Genomic DNA, 17,610 nt, shown 5'->3' with positions numbered 1-17,610 from the left:
AACCTGAAGAGAGCACTGGGATGGCAGAATTGTTAGAAAATGAAAAAGAGCTTCTCCTCTCCTCCTTGGATAATAAATAAGCAAATAAACAAGGTCAAATTGAAGGCTACTCAGTACTTTACTTAGCATTATTATATAATTCATTTGGCATCTTCTCTTGCAAAGCCACGAGGGGGTCTTGAGAAACAGTCTAGAAAGCAATGATTGCTGAGTTATTAACACCTGTCTCTGTAAGCAACTATTCTTTTTAATGTAAGAGTCTCTGCAAAGAGTGTTCATAAACAGGCCCCAGCCTCTAAGGTCTTAATTATTTTTTTAGTCAATCTTGCTATTTTCTTAAGAGGAAGATATATAAACTAAGCAGTTTACCCTTAAGTCCCCATTGCCACTTTGGAAAGACAGTCCTCACCGAAAAGAGAAGAGTCTTGGCCTGTAGGAACTGTACTGTGTGTTCCAGGCTTTGCCTGATAATTGTATTCTTTAACAGAACTGGACGCCCAGTAAGGTGCATGCTGGATCGAGATGAGGACATGCTGATAAGTGGTGGGAGACATCCGTTCCTGGGGAGGTACAAGGTATGCACACGTACAAAATGAATGCATGTTGTCTCAGTGTTTTCACCTGAAACATCAGAGAGTAGTAAGACACTGTGAAAAAATTGCTGCTCTGGTTGTTTCACTGCTGATCTCCCCTGCTGCAAATGGATCAGGTCAGCTGGGTTATACCATTTTTCCTGTTAAAGTCCTGCAGAAGTTCTTTTGTCTCAGATGGTTCCATTGTTGTGACCTCAGCATAAGTATTTCCCTCTTCCTTGCAACCAAGACTTTACCCTTGTTGACAATCACATTGCTCTTAGGTGCCCTCCCATTTGTTTACAGTATTGTACTACTGGTTTTTTTGTTAATTTCTGTTCCTCTTCAATCCTCATCTAACTGCTCCTGCTTTTCAAAACACAAACCTGTTAAGGAAGGTGTGGCTGTGACAAGTGCCCAGCACTTACTTTAGAAGAGTTCTCTGGAGCAAGATTAAGATGCAAACATGGACCCTTTACTAGGAGGCTTCCTTAGTTGCAGCCTGTGCTTGTCCTGTGCTACAGCAGAGGATAGTCAGTCTTTTTGCCTGTATGAGTTCCATTTGGTTTTTGGAGGGAAGCACGAAACAGAACATTTTGTAGAAAATGGATTACTGAGGAGACTCTCTTGACAGGTTGGTTTCATGAAGAATGGGAAAGTCAAGAGTCTGGAGGTGTCATACTACAGCAATGGGGGCAACTCTGTAGACCTCTCTTATGGTGTAAGTAAAATTTTCTGATGGCTAATAAGGCATAAGATGTTTCCCTGTGCAACCTTTTGCTCTGACTTCAGAGAGTTGTTGTCTACAGCATTGCCTGCACATCCTGCTCTCTGACACGACTGAAAATAGAGCTTGATGAGTTTTTGGAGCTTATACAGCTGCTCTCTGAGCCAACTGACCTGCCTGGGCACATGCCACATAATTCTTATTGATGCCGTAATAACTTGGATTAAGCAAAAAGGTCAAGAAAGTTTGCTTTGCATTGCAGAGGGCTGTGATGGGAAACTTGTTGCACAATGCAAGATGACTGACAGTTCCCCAGCTTTAGTGAAAGCTAGTTCCTTGGAATAAGAAACATCCCAGTCATAGGCTGATCAGGGCAGAGTGCCTAAATCAACAAGCTAGTTAACGACTGGCTAAAGCTAACATTGGGTTTGCAAGCGCTAAGGGCAAGAAGGGGCCCAAGTTCTGAGTTTGTCTCCAAGAACTTTTGCACCGATGAGTAAAATACTCTTCTGTCATGTGAGTGACCAACCCAATAGCCTAGTGTCAGTCACGTTTATTTTAGTTCCTTTCTCTAGTTCACTGAGTCTTTGATAATTTTCTGCAAAACTGAATCCATTTCAGCGGGAAAGAACTGCAAGAGTGCTCTACCGGAGTCACATTTGATGCTAGCAATGTGGTGCGCAGAGCCGAATGGTAGGCAAGTGTGTTTGCATAAACTGAAGGCCTGGTTGAGAGCGCATCTATGCAAATTGTCTTTTTGACTGTGTCTGAATCAGGGGACTGGAAAGAGCTCCATGTTGAAATAAAGTTGGGATGTGTAAAGTCTACTCTCTGTGCTGCTGCTGGAAGTCTGGGAACACAAGCCAGAAAAAAGCTCTAACCCTGTCCCAATCTGGACAATTAGTGGACAAACATTTAAAATCTTGCCGTTTAGATATGGCTATTGAAAATCTTTATTTCATAGTGTTGCCCTTACTGCCATAGCCCAGCTGCTGAGTCACTTGATATCAGGAAGACTTCTTTTCCAGTAACAGATTACTCAGTATAATTAAAAGAAGATTCTGGTTCTTCCAGGTGAGTAATGGCATTTAGTAGCAGTTTGGCTCAGCATGAACGCAGGGTCAACAAAGGACTTCGAAGCTCAATCTGTCCCAGGGTCGTAAGTGTCAACAGAGAAGTGTGTTTGTTGTCCTGTCCTTCAGGAGGATACCACTTGAGCACTCCACTGCAAATGGGAGGGAGTACTGGCTGCACCTCGGTGCTCATCCAGTGGTGTTGACTGCAGACCTGCAGAGTGCAAGAGAAAGTACTTGTTGGTGTAAATTAGCTTCAGAGCTTTCCAGCCTGGCTTTGGCAGCTAGTGGGAAGTCTGACATGTGATTCATGTAAAATGTGTCCCTCTCCATTCATTCTCTTCACCAGGTTATGGACAGAGCCCTATTACATTTGGATAACTCCTACAACATCCCCAATGTCAGCAGTGAGGGCATTGTTTGCAAGACCAACTTGCCTTCCAACACAGCCTTCCGTGGCTTTGGAGGGCCCCAAGGAATGATGATTGCTGAGTGCTGGATGAGCGACCTCGCTTGGAAGTGTGGCCTGCCACCTGAGGAGGTATAGATCACTGACACATTTCAGGGTGGTGCTGCCTTTGAACAAGCTCTGAGAACTGGACACAACCACAGAAAATAATTAAACATATGAACTTCTGCTTCATTTTTGCTAAGCCCTTAGCAGGATCTCAGACTTCCTGTATGTCAGCCACATTATGGCATGGATTATTTTCTGCTTCATTAAATTCCCTTAGTAGCCTCAGTTGTGTAACACCTGCTTTAAGGATATATATTCAAACAAAGTCCAAAGGCACTAGGTATCTTAATCTTACTAACAACATACTTAAGTCCCATTCTCTCTTGAAAATTCCCAGCCTTAATGCCTTAGTCCCCCTTTTTCCACAAACAGATAGATGTCTGTTAATTCTATTGTTCTGTAGATTGAGCAGAGGAGTAAAACTAGGAACCAATATGCTTTTGATGCCATCCGTTAAAAAGACCTAGTCTGAAGTATTAAACTTCGCATCTCCTTTATATTTCTCTTTGGGAAGGTGCGGAAGCTCAATCTCTATAATGAAGGAGACCTGACTCATTTTAACCAAAAACTGGAGGGATTTACTCTACAACGATGCTGGGATGAATGTTTGTCAAGCTCTAGCTATCATGCCAGGAAGAAACTAATTGAAGAATTCAACAAGTAGGTGTTCTGGAGTGGTCTTCTTACTGGGTATACATGTTGCCTACTAACCTCTGAAGTTCTCTTAGCAACTTGTGCAATGTTAAGTAAGCCCGTATGTTTGCAGAGTGACTTCTAAAAATTTCTCTATTTGAAATTCCTTCAGGCTCACTGTGGAAAGAAACCTCTGTCAGTGACCTAGTAGCTTAGATAAGGCAGGAATAAGACCTAGCATGACGTGACTTTGTAAGGGCAGGTGGGTCTGTTGAGTCTAGCTAGACTTTTCAGATGGCTATCAAGGCTTTCCACTGCCTTATAGTCTTTTGTAATTGTCTTGTATATACAACTGAATAGTTGGTAGTCCAGACAATTGCTTCTATAATGCCTGGGGGAGTGTCTTCATTTTGGATCTCTTCTTGTTGGGACCCATAAAAAAAGACAGTCTTTCGTAAAAATTACTGATTAACTCAGTCTATATTGCATTTTCAGGTATTTCATTTCTGGTTTTATACCGAAGCTGTCAGAGGGAAGCATAGTATTGAGTTGTGATGAAAGCCATATGAGTATATAAACAATGTTCTTCCCTTGCAGGCAGAATCGTTGGAAGAAGAGAGGGATGTGCATTATTCCTACCAAATTTGGCATCAGCTTCACTGTCCCATTTCTGAACCAGGTTCGTAAGTGTCATTCATCTTTGCAGTAGAGAAGCTAGATTTATGCTTCCTCCCCCAGGCCCTCCTCCATTCGTACCAAACTAGTGCTTTTCAGAGTAGTGGTAAATTAGTTAAGAAAGAGCACGCATTTTTCAAACCGAAATGAGCAACACAACAGTTACCAGTTTATACTGTCAAAAAAGTGCTGCAATGCAGATATATTTTCACAGTGTTGTGTTATGTCAGTTTCCCTGCCTGTTTTCTCTTCCTAAAGAGTTGAAACACTGTTCCTATGTTTGACCAGACTTGATGGACTGTCAGTGGTGTTAGCAAGTTCAGGTGAAGGGTGCGCGTCTGTTTCACAGGGCTAGGTTTGGGTTACTTCACCTGCTTTCTGAGCTGGAAATACTGGCTGAGGTTTGACATGTCATTGGAACGTCTAGTGAGTTGATGACACTAAACCAAATTCACCTCAGATGTTAACTAGTGGCTTTAATTACATTGAACAACATTGATCTAATTCCAGATTCATTCTCTTTTTATCTTGCAACTGAAGTCTGCCAAGCACTTCACTAGTTCATTTGTGATGACTCTTGGATTAATGTTCCCTTTTATAGGCTGGAGCTCTGGTCCATGTGTATACAGATGGCTCTGTGTTACTTACACATGGTGGGACTGAGATGGGTCAAGGACTTCACACCAAAATGATCCAGGTACTAATGAGTTTGAACTTAACCAAATAAGACATCTTTTCACTCTGTAGAGTTGCCTCAGACACTTCCTCTATGTGCATGCATAGGGTAACAAATCGCGACTAATTCCTTCCTAATGACTTCATTGTTTCAGCAGCAGTCCTAGATTTCCAGAGTGTTATTACAATTAAGTACAAGAATTAGAATCTCCATCATCTTAACTCTTATTATGTAGAGAATGCAGGTCTCAATCTAGCTTCTCTGGCAATTTCTTTTCATCCCATAAAACTACAGTTTACATATATTTTTATACAAAAATTAGTCATACTGCAAACAAGTTTATCTCCATGTACTAACGCCTTTATAGTTAAAAAGGCCTAAGGGAGCAACATTGCTTTGGAAGGGAAATGAAAGCAAAATGTAATAGGGCTCTTTATCCTCTGATTCTTGTAATTGTTGAGAGAAGAGTTTAGTGTCACAATAGTGAGGTGCATGCCTGTCATTGTGGCAAAAGTGTACATGTATGTGCTTGCACACATTCAGTCTGTGAAGGGCAAATTTAACGATGTTCTGGCAGGCTCTCAATCACCAAATTAACTGAAGTCTTCAAGAAAAATGAAATTCAAGATGGGGGAGGGTAGAGGTTGTGGTGTGGATCCTAGCAGTAAGCAATAAATGATAACGCTTGTATATAAGAAGAGCCGCTTACCAATTGCTTACCTTTGCTCTGCAGGTTGCTAGCAGATCACTGGGAATTCCCACCTCCAAAATTTTCATCAGTGAGACCAGCACGAACACTGTCCCAAATACGTCCCCAACAGCTGCATCTGTCAGCGCGGACATCAATGGAATGGCCGTCCATGTATGGAAGCTGAGTTATTTAAACTAGTGGGTTATAAGCTGGGACTCCAGAACATGAAAAGTGTGTAAATGTATATCTATCTATTGCTTAAGGAAAATGTAATCATCAAAAAAAGCAATTCAAGGCTAAGGATACCTCGTAACTTCTTTATCTGCTATAACTACTGGCAGTGTTAGATGGTGAACGACTGTATTTAAGTTGTTTGAAACTCTCCTTCAGTCCTTTTGTAGTTCTGAAGTGGAGTGCTTGTGATTACTCAAAATGATCATCTATTTAAATAGCTGGCTTCTTAGAAATTTATGTGGCCTTATCTATAACAAATATATTGTGCTGCAAATATTAATAGCAGATGGTTTGTGGGCTGTGCTCCAGAACCAATGCCCTCTAAGTGTAGATACACTTAGAGAAACATCCTTCTGTAGCAATGGCGTGATCATGACTGTCACTGACATGGTGGAGTTACTGATGCATGTATTTGCAGGGCATGTGACTTCTCCATTGAAAAGAGGAATTTAGTACCGGTCATTCACAGGTTTAAAGAAAAGGCAAAGTGTAACCTCTGAAGTAAAAACATGAGGCTGTTTATATTCCCTGCACGGCTTGTCTCAGTAGGTTGAATTTTGGCAGGAGTATTTTTTTTTCCCAGTGTTATGGGATCATCTTGCTAGATACACGCTTAGGTGTCCTGCTATGACAGGGTACAGATAAAGTTGCTGTATGAGTGGGTGGACTTCTGATATTTTGTGTCATCGTCTGGAAAGTTCTGTACTGTATTTGGGTTTCCCTTCTGCTATCAGCACAGACAATCTGTTTTAAAATCATTTTCAGTCAATGTTTCTTCCTATATAGCAAGACATCTGTTAGTGAACTTTGTTCCTTTTTATGATATGCCAAAGTCCTAAAGGCAATATTGATTTAAACAAAAGGTTCTTTGAAACTCTTACAGGGCTTTTAATACTATAAGCTAACTTTTCAATTCTTAAAATATTGTTTCTTTTTCTCTGTTTTTAGAATGCGTGTCAGACTATCTTAAAAAGACTTGAGCCGATCAAACAGTCTAATCCTAAAGGATCCTGGGAAGACTGGGTAAGCTGTTTGTAATTGTCGCGAAACAAGTGGGCATTGTCAGAAATTGTTTTAATTGGCAAACCCTGTATGCAGATATATCCTTCAGGCCTTTTGCATCTCACTAGGAAAGGTTTGAGCAGAGACAGTGAAACAGAAACGTGGCAAGGGAAGTAAACAAAGCTTGCAAGAGGCATCCCCAAAACATCAGTTATGACTTTACTACTGAGATTTCTCCAGATCCTGGGTCTTGCCTATGACAAACGTGACCAAATAAAATTCTTGAGGGGTTACATATATCTTTGTAGTCAGGCTACAGTCCTGGACTGGAAGAAACCTGATTTGTAGTCAAGGGATTCTGTGATGAAGATGACTCTGTTAAACTGCCATCTACCTCCTGTAGTGCTCCTTGGCTGCAATATCTCTATACCTTCAATAATAAGAGATCACTGTGCTGTGAGGCTCTCAGGCCATTTTCACATCCAAGCTCTTCTTTTCATGGGAGAAGCTTTGGCTTTGTGATTTGGAAGTCAGGATAGGATTTCCCCTGGCCTTACTGAAGTCAAGATGACTGTCAGTTTAAACTTTGTCTCTGGGGTTGAAAGTCTAACCTGTAGCTGAGAGCTGAACAAACAAGAGCAAGTCTTATCCCTCTGCCAATGGGCAAATTCTGCCCTTGGTAGCTGCTGCTGGGGCTATTTGGGGAAGCAGCTGCATCATGATGTTTGCCTTGGCACTGGTGGTGCTGAGTAGCGTGACAGCTGTCTGTCACTTAACACCTTCTATTCATACTCTCCTGGAAATGTGTTTGGGGTAGCTATTTTGCAGGGACTGGTTGGACAATTACTGTTTTCAAACTCTTGTTCACTTTGACAGATTAAAGCTGCCTATGAGAGCTGTGTTAGCCTGTCAGCCACGGGGTTTCATAGGTGAGTGAATATTCAAATTGCAGAGGCACAGTTCTTACTTGATTGCATGGATTGCATCCAGGGAAATTCTGGGAGGATTTACAGACCTTATCCCTCTGTCACTGCTCTAACTTAAGGCTGCATGCCCTTTCCTACCTAGAAATGTTAATACTTTCCTGGTTGGGGAGAATCGGTTCCTGATGGAGCACAGCTCTTGGGGTCAGGTTCAGAGCTCATGTAAATCTGAAACGGATCTAACTTCACTCTAGCTGACGCAGGTCTGAGGAGGCATAAATGAAATCGGAGCTTTGCCTGGGGCTCTGCTCTGTGTCAGCCTCGTGACTTAGTGTTGCACTAGAACTGTCATGCACGGTAAAAAGGGGGCAGGGGTTGTCCTTGAGGACAAAGCTACTTAGGGCAGTTGGATGGAATGGTATCCTGTCTGCTGTGGCATGAAGCTGATACGGTGTTTCAATTTCATTCTCCCACTTTAAACTCTTGGTGGTTTCTGCGCAGTTCTGAAATGAAGCGCTTTTGTTAGTCAGATTTACTGCTGGAAGAAAAGGGAGATCCATCATCTTTGAGGCATAGGGCTTGACATAAAAAACTAAACACAATGTTGAGAAGAGCCTATTTAGGACTAAAATAAAATATGAGCTCATTTCTGTTGCATCTCTGAAATGTGTTTTTCTCTTAACTAAGCAACTGTCAGTATTTTAATAAACCAGTTTTCAGATAAAGTAGCCAGATAGAAAGTTTGCCATGAACCGTGCTTAAAATCAATTCTTAGCTTAATCCAGTTCCTGGCTCAACTTGATTATGTTGTGAAATTTAACGACCTCCAAGAAATGTTCAACTGCACTCTAAAAGCAAAAGATTTGCCACTGGATTGAGGGGAGTGAGTTCATAATAGTCATCACAAGCCCTGAGATTCATGGGAAAATAAAGATGGCTAAAATAGTCTGATAGTTTCAGTCAGGTTTTGGAATACAGGGCAGCTTTAGCAAATTCCTATTTATAGTTGTTTACACTTTTTGTTTTTGCATGGGCTTGATGGAAGGGATGAAACAAAGGTGAATAAGGATTTCAATAAGTTGCAATGTGTTTATATTCATCTTGACTGCTCGCAGAATGAAATGTCGGTTGTTTTTTTTTTTTTTTTTTGTATCAAGAATTCCTGACCTTGGCTATAACTTTGAAAGGAATGAAGGGAAACCATTCTCCTACTTCAGTTATGGCGTTGCTTGCTCCGAGGTTGAGATAGACTGCCTGACGGGTGACCACAAGGTGAGGGGGTCAGCAGTGAAATAGCCCTGTGTGTTTAGGTGAAGGAAACATTCACAGAGAGTTAGAACAAATACTGGGTGTCAGCCTGTTCCTAGCTCTGTCATTGGTCTGGTGTGACCTTCAGTAAATTTCTTAACTCCTCTGTTCCACGGTGCAACAATCTGTAAAGTATAATAAAACGATAATTATCTACCTTGCAGGCATATTAGGAGGCTTAATGAATGATTGCGAAAGTTATTGGATTTGCTTAAGTAAGAGATAGCAGCACAGTGTTAGCACAAAAGATCAGAAACATACTGGAATTGAGTTAATCATTAAAAATAGCACTCAAGACTTTTAGAAAGAAAGAAAAAAAGAAAGAAAATGTCACCAGAATCTGACCTAGTTGGTTATGCCCAGGTATAGAACCCTGAAGCTAACAGCTTGGAACTAATATAAATTGTGTCCATTGAATCTCTGGGGAAAACAGTGAGTTCCTTTGATTTACTTTGGGGATGAACTCAGATGAAAAGTCAATATGGAGGGGTTGAGCTGAGATAGATTGTTGAAGACTGGCGAAGTGTGGGTAGCAGTTGGATACATTACTCCTCCTTGTACAAGACTGCGGTGTACCAGTTCCAATGTTGTGTGCTGATTTATTCTTTATTTCTGCCTTTTAGAACATTCGCACAGACATTGTTATGGATGTTGGTACCAGTCTGAACCCAGCCATAGATATAGGACAGGTAAGTGAAATAGTGTTGCTATTTCCACCATGTTAAAGTGATCACACTACTCTCGGGTTTTTCTAGATGAGCCATTATCCTTCTCCAGGTTGTGCCTTTGCAAACAGAGCATTTTAAATTTGAGTATCTAGTGAGGCATTTTAGGCTAGCCATGAAAACCAGTTTGACCTACACTTCACTATGCAATGAGTGCAGAATGATGTAGGCAAATATTCTATTGTTTGGGGTTTTTTTGCCTTAGATATTTAGACTACAGGTTGTTCTCCAGTTACCACCACACTGAGGTTTTCAGCATCTGCCTTACCTAAGGAATGAATCCAGGTAATACTATATTATTGGATGGAATAACCTCATCCCAGACGTAGTTTCTACAATGTGGTATGTGATACTAAATCCCACACCTGATTTTTATACTCCTATCTGTCAATATCAAGTCCCATTTAATTAAATTAAAATTCTTCTGTGAATAAAGAGTTAGGGTGGTAGATTCTGTCCTCCAGCTACTGCTGTGTAGGTATCTCAATAGGAAGTTCGACCAGTCACTCAGCTTGCAAATTGCTTGGATAGGGACAAGCTTACTTCCAGATTTTGTGCAGTAATAATCACAATTATACCTCTCAGCAAATAAAGGTAATAAACACAGGGTTGTTTGATATACCACGAGATGAATTGTTAGCTATTTGCACATGCTCATCTAGCCATTTTAGCTCCCTTGCTAACTCTAGATGTTGTTATAGTGTAACTCCAGTGAAACTGCTGCAGGATTTGAGGTTTACAGGAGAGCACGAATTGCAGAGCTCTGCTATAGTTAAAATAAAACTTCTTTGAAAACAACATTTTTTCTGAAAGAGACTTTGTTTGGAAGTATCCAAGGGGAGAAGGAGCCTTTCTGTCTTCACAGCCTGTCAGTTTGGATCTGCGAGTAAAGAGGTGGGCTATATGCAGCCTGTCAGAGATCTCAATTTCCTGTGTCCTTCCATGAATAGCTGCAGAGGATTTGGGGGCAGAGGAGAGAAAGGATGTTGTATGACTTCAGGAACACAAGTACATAGAATTGGGCTCATGACTGTTTGTGCCAAATCTTTAGACTGGTCCGCCTTTTGGATCTCTCCGTGGGCACAGAGAGCAGACCTTTTTCATGTAGGGTTGTTCAAGGACATCCTTGTCTCATAGTTGCTCCCCTTCTTTCTTTATTTTTTCTTCTAAAATTCACAGTAGAAAAACTATGCAAAGAAGTCTTTAGTACTTGAATGGATATGAACATGTTTTCGCAGGTGTCTGTGGTGGTGACCTGAGAACACGCAGTGCTTAGGAAAGCATTTAGAAATAGAAAGCATAAAATAGTATGTCTTCAGATATGTCGTCTTCAGTTCTTTTAATCTTCTTGTCCTTTGAATTATCAGCAAGTACAACTCATTCAGTGTTAATCTGCCTGTGAAGGAATCGATATTTTAGCATTGATTTTTTTTTTTCACTTGCTTCATCACAAAATTCCTGTCCTGCGTTTACGGCATATCTGGTTGCGTGTGTTTGTAAATTGCTTCACCTGCCATGGAAATGCAGCCACATCTGTATGGGAACACAGGAATTGTGCAAAGGTGCTGAGTTGTACTGAGCAGAAGGGACAAGCATTTAGAGATGAAAAGTGGGAAATCAGTCAGGAGGGGAGGGCTGAAAACTCCGGTGGAAATCATCCCTGTTTGTTCTTGTGCAGGGAAGAATGACAACAAAAAAAATGTAACCTTGTTTGGATGTGTTTGTAGATAGAAGGAGCATTTGTCCAAGGCCTTGGGCTCTTCACCATGGAGGAACTGCGCTATTCTCCTGAAGGGAACTTGTACACTCGAGGGCCTGGGATGTACAAAATCCCAGCGTTTGGAGATATCCCAACAGAATTCTATGTGTCTCTTCTCCGTGACTGTCCAAACAGCAAGGCGGTGTATTCATCCAAGGTATACCTGTGAGATATGCAGGCCTCTTACTGCTCTATAATTCCGTGAAGCTGAGTGTGATAAAGTAATGATGCATGTGTCTAAATAGCTAATCTTGTTATGCTGGCTTTATTCTGGGGTCAGGATGTTCTCCCATTCCTACCAGAAATACATATAGTATCCTTCATAATTAGGAAGAACTGAAAAAAACCTGTAAGTTGCTGCACTGATTGTCCATTAGAGGGAACTGAAGTGGGTTTACTGTGCTGGCTCTGCTCCAACGGAGGCTGCCAGCCTCCCCCTGCATGTCAGCTCCCTGGTTGCCCTTCCCTGGCACCAGAGCCACCACTGCAGATAACATTTTCAGCAGTGTCATTTCCCCAGATCTGACATACCAAGATCTTGTGTTTTGCTTGCTTTACTGTTTCACAGTGCTCATGTCACCCTTAAAGGTCCATTATTAATCCACGTGTCCTTCAGCTGTTTCCACTGCACTCAGTGCTGTTCTCTGCAGTTAGTGAGGGCTGCACAGAGCAGGGCTGGATGTACAGCATCAACGAATTTGCTTTACTTATGGTTCAATGGAGCATTTAGAGAGGCCACCCAGCATCCTTATCTGTATGTGCCTGGTGTGGCTCCTTACCATTTCCCTTGTCCTCTCCCTCCATCCACAGGAACATCTTTATCAATGAGGAGAACTATTTGGGTGATTAGTGCTGATGACAGAAAGAAATAAAAAGGGGCTGGCAGGGATCTCAGTACTAGATAGTGCTTGTGTAATCCACGAGGGAGGCATTCCTGCTGCTTTGCAAAGACCTCCAGTGATGGAGCATCATGCTCTCTGCCTAGACAACTCACCACTGCCCTATCTGAATTCCCTTTGCTGCAGTTTAAGCACTATCCAAAAGGTTGTGGGAATGGGTTAGTTCCTTTTTCCTTTATAGCAGCCTTGCTTATGTTTTCCTACTGTCTTTTCTGTAAACGGATTGGGGTTTTTTTAAGCTCAGCCTTTCCTGGCTAATCACACCTGGCAGAGTGGAGGCTGTTTTAGCTTTGTGTTTCACATCTGGTAGACTGAAGTTCACATCTGGAAGGCAAGGGGCTGTTTTGGCTTGGCCTTCCCTTCCTGATCACATCTGGGAGACTGAGAAGTTGCAAAAAAGGAATGAAAAAAGAGGACTATTCCTGATCGTCAAGTAGGGCTTGCTCATCTTTCTCTTAGCCGCCTTATTCTTTCCAGGGCCAGGACTGTTTTGGGCTGCAGTCTCACTCTTGCTTTTGTTCTGTCTAGGCTGTGGGAGAGCCACCTCTGTTCCTGTCTGCCTCAGTGTTTTATGCCATTAAAGATGCCATCTACTCAGCGAGGAAGGACTCTGGTCTGACTGAACCGTTCAGGTTGGACAGCCCTGCCACCCCAGAGAGGATCCGCAATGCTTGTGTGGACATCTTCACCAAAATGGTAATGGCTTCTGGTTTCATAGTCTGTTCCCTAGCCAGCCTAGCCCACATAGAGTGTGTGTGCTGGTCACAGTGGCCCAGGTCTGGGATTAGGGCAGGATGTTGCCCTACTTAAGCAACTGGTGTTTATTTCATGGTTATTACCCTTCATGTGCCACCAAATGAGAGACAAATCCACAGACCAGCATTGCTAGGGTTGCCGTTGCAGGAAGGGCTGCCATACAGTATCACTGAAGCTGCAGTTCATCCCTCCATCCTCCAGGTGCTCTTTGTAGAACAAAGACACTGACTTCTTGTCCTGATGCTCATCTCTTAGGGGATCACCACCACTAACATAACTTGCAGGCCCACTCTGTGATTTAGTGGTGTCTCTCAAGGAGGGAGGGAGAGGAAAGTGTTACTGAGAGTGCTCAGTTCTGCTGAATGTTATGACCACAGGGGTCCCCTTAGAGGCTGTGGGCATGATCTGAAGGAGTGCAGGATTCAACCCTGTCAGCGTCTCTTCATGGACGACTCATTTGTCACTGTATTGCGGCAGGGCTGCATAGGAGCGGGTCCCTGCACAGGGTCTTGCTGATTCCTGTGACTCAGAAAACACAGCTGTCTGTCCGCATGGGCATCCTCCAGGCTTTTGTCAGCTTGAACCCCATTGTGGTTAACAGCAAAACCTGGATATCTTAGTCCTTCTAACCTAATGCTTTCATCCCTCTCTGGGGAGAAGAACACAGAAATGGCTTTGAGAACTTGCACAAACTGTTGACCATCAGGCCTTCACCCAGAGCCAGGCACAGCCTCTAATAGAAGTGCCATGAGACAGACATCTCTGAGTTTTGAAAGACTGGGATATGAGCTCAGATCTTCAACAGGACAAAGTCACCTACCTCAAAGGGAGCATGGTGGGGCACGCCAAACCCAGGCTAGGACCCTTTTTTGTTGCTGCTGTTGCTAACTTTTTTTTTTTCCTCCTCTTTACAGTGCCCTTCTGCTGAGCCAGGGACCTTTAAGCCATGGTCTGTGCGTGTGTAAAAGGGAAGTTTGAGGAGCAAACTCTCCTCATGAAACTGAGCTTACAACAGAGGGACCACAAGGCAGTAGGACTTCAATGGAAAAAAAAAAAATCGGTGTTCGTGTGGCTCATCCACTGATTCATGGAGCTTTCACATTTAATTGTCCAATCATTGTTTTCTCTAGGAGAAGGAATTGCTGCCGGATCATAGCTGTGATATAAATTCAAATGAAGAGTAAGCGGAAGGTGATGTTATCCAGGTGTAATTGAAAAATCTTACAGGTTTCATTTAAAATTGCTGTAAGGATGGGTGACATGCTTATTACCTGACAATATGAAATGGCAGAGTGGTGGTTTTGTTTGGGTTTTTTTTCCTACTACGGGGAAAAGGTGTATCACCTTGCGATGCTATGCCAAGAAGGACTTAAATGCATTGAACCCAGACAAACAGTCCTCTAGCTGAGATGGGGGAAGGCATGAGAGGCACTGAGGGCTGGACCCTGTTGTGTCCCCTCTGCACACAAAGACAGATATACACTAGAGGAAGATGAAGAGGCATTTTGATGTGAGCTAACAAATGATGGTCTTACCAATGTAACAAAAGCTATTCAGAGGAAAACCCTAAGATGTGACCAATAGCTGATTTATCCTAGCTTAAATGAGGATTGCTTTGTCTGTACCAGGGCTTTAGTGAATTTTTAGTTCCCATGCTACCTTGTCTTCTCTGATTAAAGACAAAATCTAGAGATACCAAGAGGACTTCCAGCAAGATGCTGATTCATTTGACACACTCAGCCTCTTTCCCCCTGTACCTCCACATCTTTCCTCCATCTTTTAAATAGGAGAGGACATCTGAGAGAAGGACCTTGGAGTAATGGAGAAAGTTACTCATCATTGCTCCCAAGGCAATTTATACCAGCCCAGGCAAGGGGCAGGCCTGGGACGGACACAGCTGGGGGTTAGTTGACTCTGGGTGCCCTCTAGGGTGCGTCCCTTGCTGTCATGCTATGGCCTTAGCCGCCTTTTCAAGACAACTCTAAATTTTGCTGAATGTAAGAGAATGGGTATGTTTTGCTACAGGGACTGCTTGTTTGAAAAATGTGCTGACTACGTGATGACCTCACGCCTTTTGGGTTGAATGCATTTTTCGCGTTGGATTTAATGCTGGGCATCCTTCTTCTCAGGTTTTGTCACCGTCAGTTTTAACACTGTAGCATCATGTTATCTCTAGATGATGGCAGCCGTGTACTGTACCTGCTCATCATGTGCAAATGTTTATCTGTTCCTCTGGCCCACAGCTTTATGAAAATGTCCTTTTTCTATTTTTGCACTCCTAGGGCCATCAAAAAATATGGTGCAAGAGGATGTAACTCCATTGCCTTATATAAAATTTTGCTCACATACATCCTGCTTAAAATTGGCCTCCATCTTAGGACTTAACAATGTATGCACAGTTTGAAATATTTTTTGAAGCACTCCAGGGCATATAGTTTGGAAAAGTGTAGATTTATTTCTCAGCTTAAAATATTATAGTTCTACCATCTGGAAAAAGGGCATTTGTATATGTGAGTTGCAGAAAGTATTTTGTGCCTGCTGGGCTTGCTATGTAATTGTTTTATTAATTGAAATATGATATTGGTGTTTCTTAAGCTCTGAGGTACTGGCAAGAATGCATTTTTGTTTCCTCCTGAAAGTTGGCGATATGTAAAAAACCTCTTAGAGAAGAAAATGTGGTTATTTGTGTGCAAGAACAGCTATTGGATGCTGTGTATTCCCCTTCTTGAACGCCCAGGAAGGGATGCAAAATACAAAGTTTGTAAGGTAGATTGGTATCGGCACTGTTCCTGCGACATTCAACCTCGTGGGATGACCGGACACGCTCGTTCAAACCAGGCCAAGAAGTACAAAGGGAACATAATGTGTGTTAATATGCAACACGGGGAGCTGCAGGCAAAGAGTGTGATATCGAAGAGCTTCCAGCATCGTCTCAGAGGAAAGCTGCCAGCGATCCTGAGAGGCCCGCTCCCTGTGAGAGCCCTGGGACAGGACGGGACGTCGCTAAGAGGATGAGTAAGGGCTCTTTATCCCCCACAGTTCTGGGAGCACCTTTTTCATCATTTCAGAATGGGTTTGCGGTCTCTCATATAGCAGTGGTGACTGCCTGGTCAGGTGAGATGTTTTTAAACTAAATTTATCAAGTGTCTCTTTCATTATTCACTTTGTACATTAATTTGATATGTATTTGCCAAATTATGTGTATACGCAAAGGCCAGAGTGGGCTTGTTCAGTGCAGACCTTGGCCTGCAGAGCCATTTTTGCTGCAGCATCACTGTTTCCCAGGCACCCGTCCTTGCCCTCAAGCTCACCCCAGCTCAGGGCCCTCTTATTACCCTTCCACAGCCACTGGCTGATGGGAGGAGGAAACATCTTCCTTTAGGGATGCACTGGAATTGAATGTAGCTGATATCAAACAGCCGGGGGCAGGGGGGAGGGCAATGATATAAAATTAGGGTTACAAAGTAATTACAGAAACTGGTTTTGAGGGTTTAGGGAAAGGGCTAACAGGAATTTACAGATATCCCAACATAATACCTGGCTGGGCTGTGGGTGGGACAGGGAGCCTAAGGAACACGAAGCTGTGGTTTTCATTTCACCTCTCAGCACCTTAACATTTCATACATTGCTTTCCCATGGAGCTAAGTGCTGGATACCCTGGGGAAGGACTGAGACCCACTGCGGAGGGCTGGGAGGAGGCGATAATGCCGCTAGAGTATAGCCTGACTTAAAATGTGGCCTGTGCTACAAAGCTGTCCGAGAACAGCTCTCCTGCGCTGTGGGCACAGCACTGTGCCCTGCGAGATGCTGCATCGGATCTCTTCATGCACAGCTTGCTGCCTGGGATTTCAGGAATTGTGATTGCTGAAGAAGGGAAAGCCACTTAGGAAGAGAAAAACGTTCTTTTCCTAATAATTTTCAGTGAAATACAGCATGGATGCATGACTAATGTTGCCTATAATTGGAGATTTGCTGCTTTTCTCCTTCCAGAAGTGTTTTGTTGGAAGTGGAACTACGCCATCTTGCTAAACTGTAAAGTATTACGCACAATGATGGCACTTGAGTAATAATTGCTGTAGCTGGATATTTTGTGAGAGGGTGAAAGGAGGCCATCTGATCTGGTGTCTTAACGCTATTAATTACATGTCCCTTAATGAGAGAGGGAGGAGGCCAAGTTTTCAGTAATAGTTTTCGGTCAGTTCTAATCAACATCTTTCACTATCGTTCTTTAATGAGCATTGTCAAATCGGCGTCTTTGTCACATGAATGTATGCAGAATTCTCTGTGAATGTCACAACATTGCAAAATAAAGCTAAAAAATATTCTGGAAACTAATATGTTTTGGTAAAAGTCTGTCACGATTTGAAAGCTGGACAACTCCAGCTCATCTGTGGTGTTTGGCGAGGACGGACCCTTCCCAGAGGCTGCGAGGCAGACCAG

General features: G+C 42.7%; 1 protein-coding gene across 1 annotated transcript in view; it reads left to right on the top strand.

Annotated features, from left to right (window-relative positions):
• The window catches only part of XDH (xanthine dehydrogenase), a 53,944-nt gene extending 36,439 nt beyond the window's left edge, over positions 1–17,505 (top strand). Inside the window, exons 24-37 of the mRNA XM_063328159.1 lie at positions 488–575; positions 1,207–1,293; positions 2,722–2,913; positions 3,404–3,549; positions 4,120–4,201; positions 4,799–4,894; positions 5,607–5,735; positions 6,747–6,821; positions 7,677–7,729; positions 8,881–8,995; positions 9,655–9,720; positions 11,484–11,672; positions 12,943–13,110; positions 14,085–17,505. Of these exons, the coding sequence (XP_063184229.1) occupies positions 488–575; positions 1,207–1,293; positions 2,722–2,913; positions 3,404–3,549; positions 4,120–4,201; positions 4,799–4,894; positions 5,607–5,735; positions 6,747–6,821; positions 7,677–7,729; positions 8,881–8,995; positions 9,655–9,720; positions 11,484–11,672; positions 12,943–13,110; positions 14,085–14,135 (1,537 nt within the window). The 3' untranslated portion in view covers positions 14,136–17,505. The remainder of the gene's footprint in view (positions 1–487; positions 576–1,206; positions 1,294–2,721; positions 2,914–3,403; positions 3,550–4,119; positions 4,202–4,798; positions 4,895–5,606; positions 5,736–6,746; positions 6,822–7,676; positions 7,730–8,880; positions 8,996–9,654; positions 9,721–11,483; positions 11,673–12,942; positions 13,111–14,084) is intronic.
• Positions 17,506–17,610: the final 105 nt, after the last annotated feature.

The sequence above is a fragment of the Chroicocephalus ridibundus genome, chromosome 3, assembly GCF_963924245.1.
Source record: "Chroicocephalus ridibundus chromosome 3, bChrRid1.1, whole genome shotgun sequence".
Classification (NCBI taxonomy): domain Eukaryota; kingdom Metazoa; phylum Chordata; class Aves; order Charadriiformes; family Laridae; genus Chroicocephalus; species Chroicocephalus ridibundus.
Note: the sequence above shows the minus strand (reverse complement) of the source record. Positions and strands in the feature narration are given on the sequence as shown.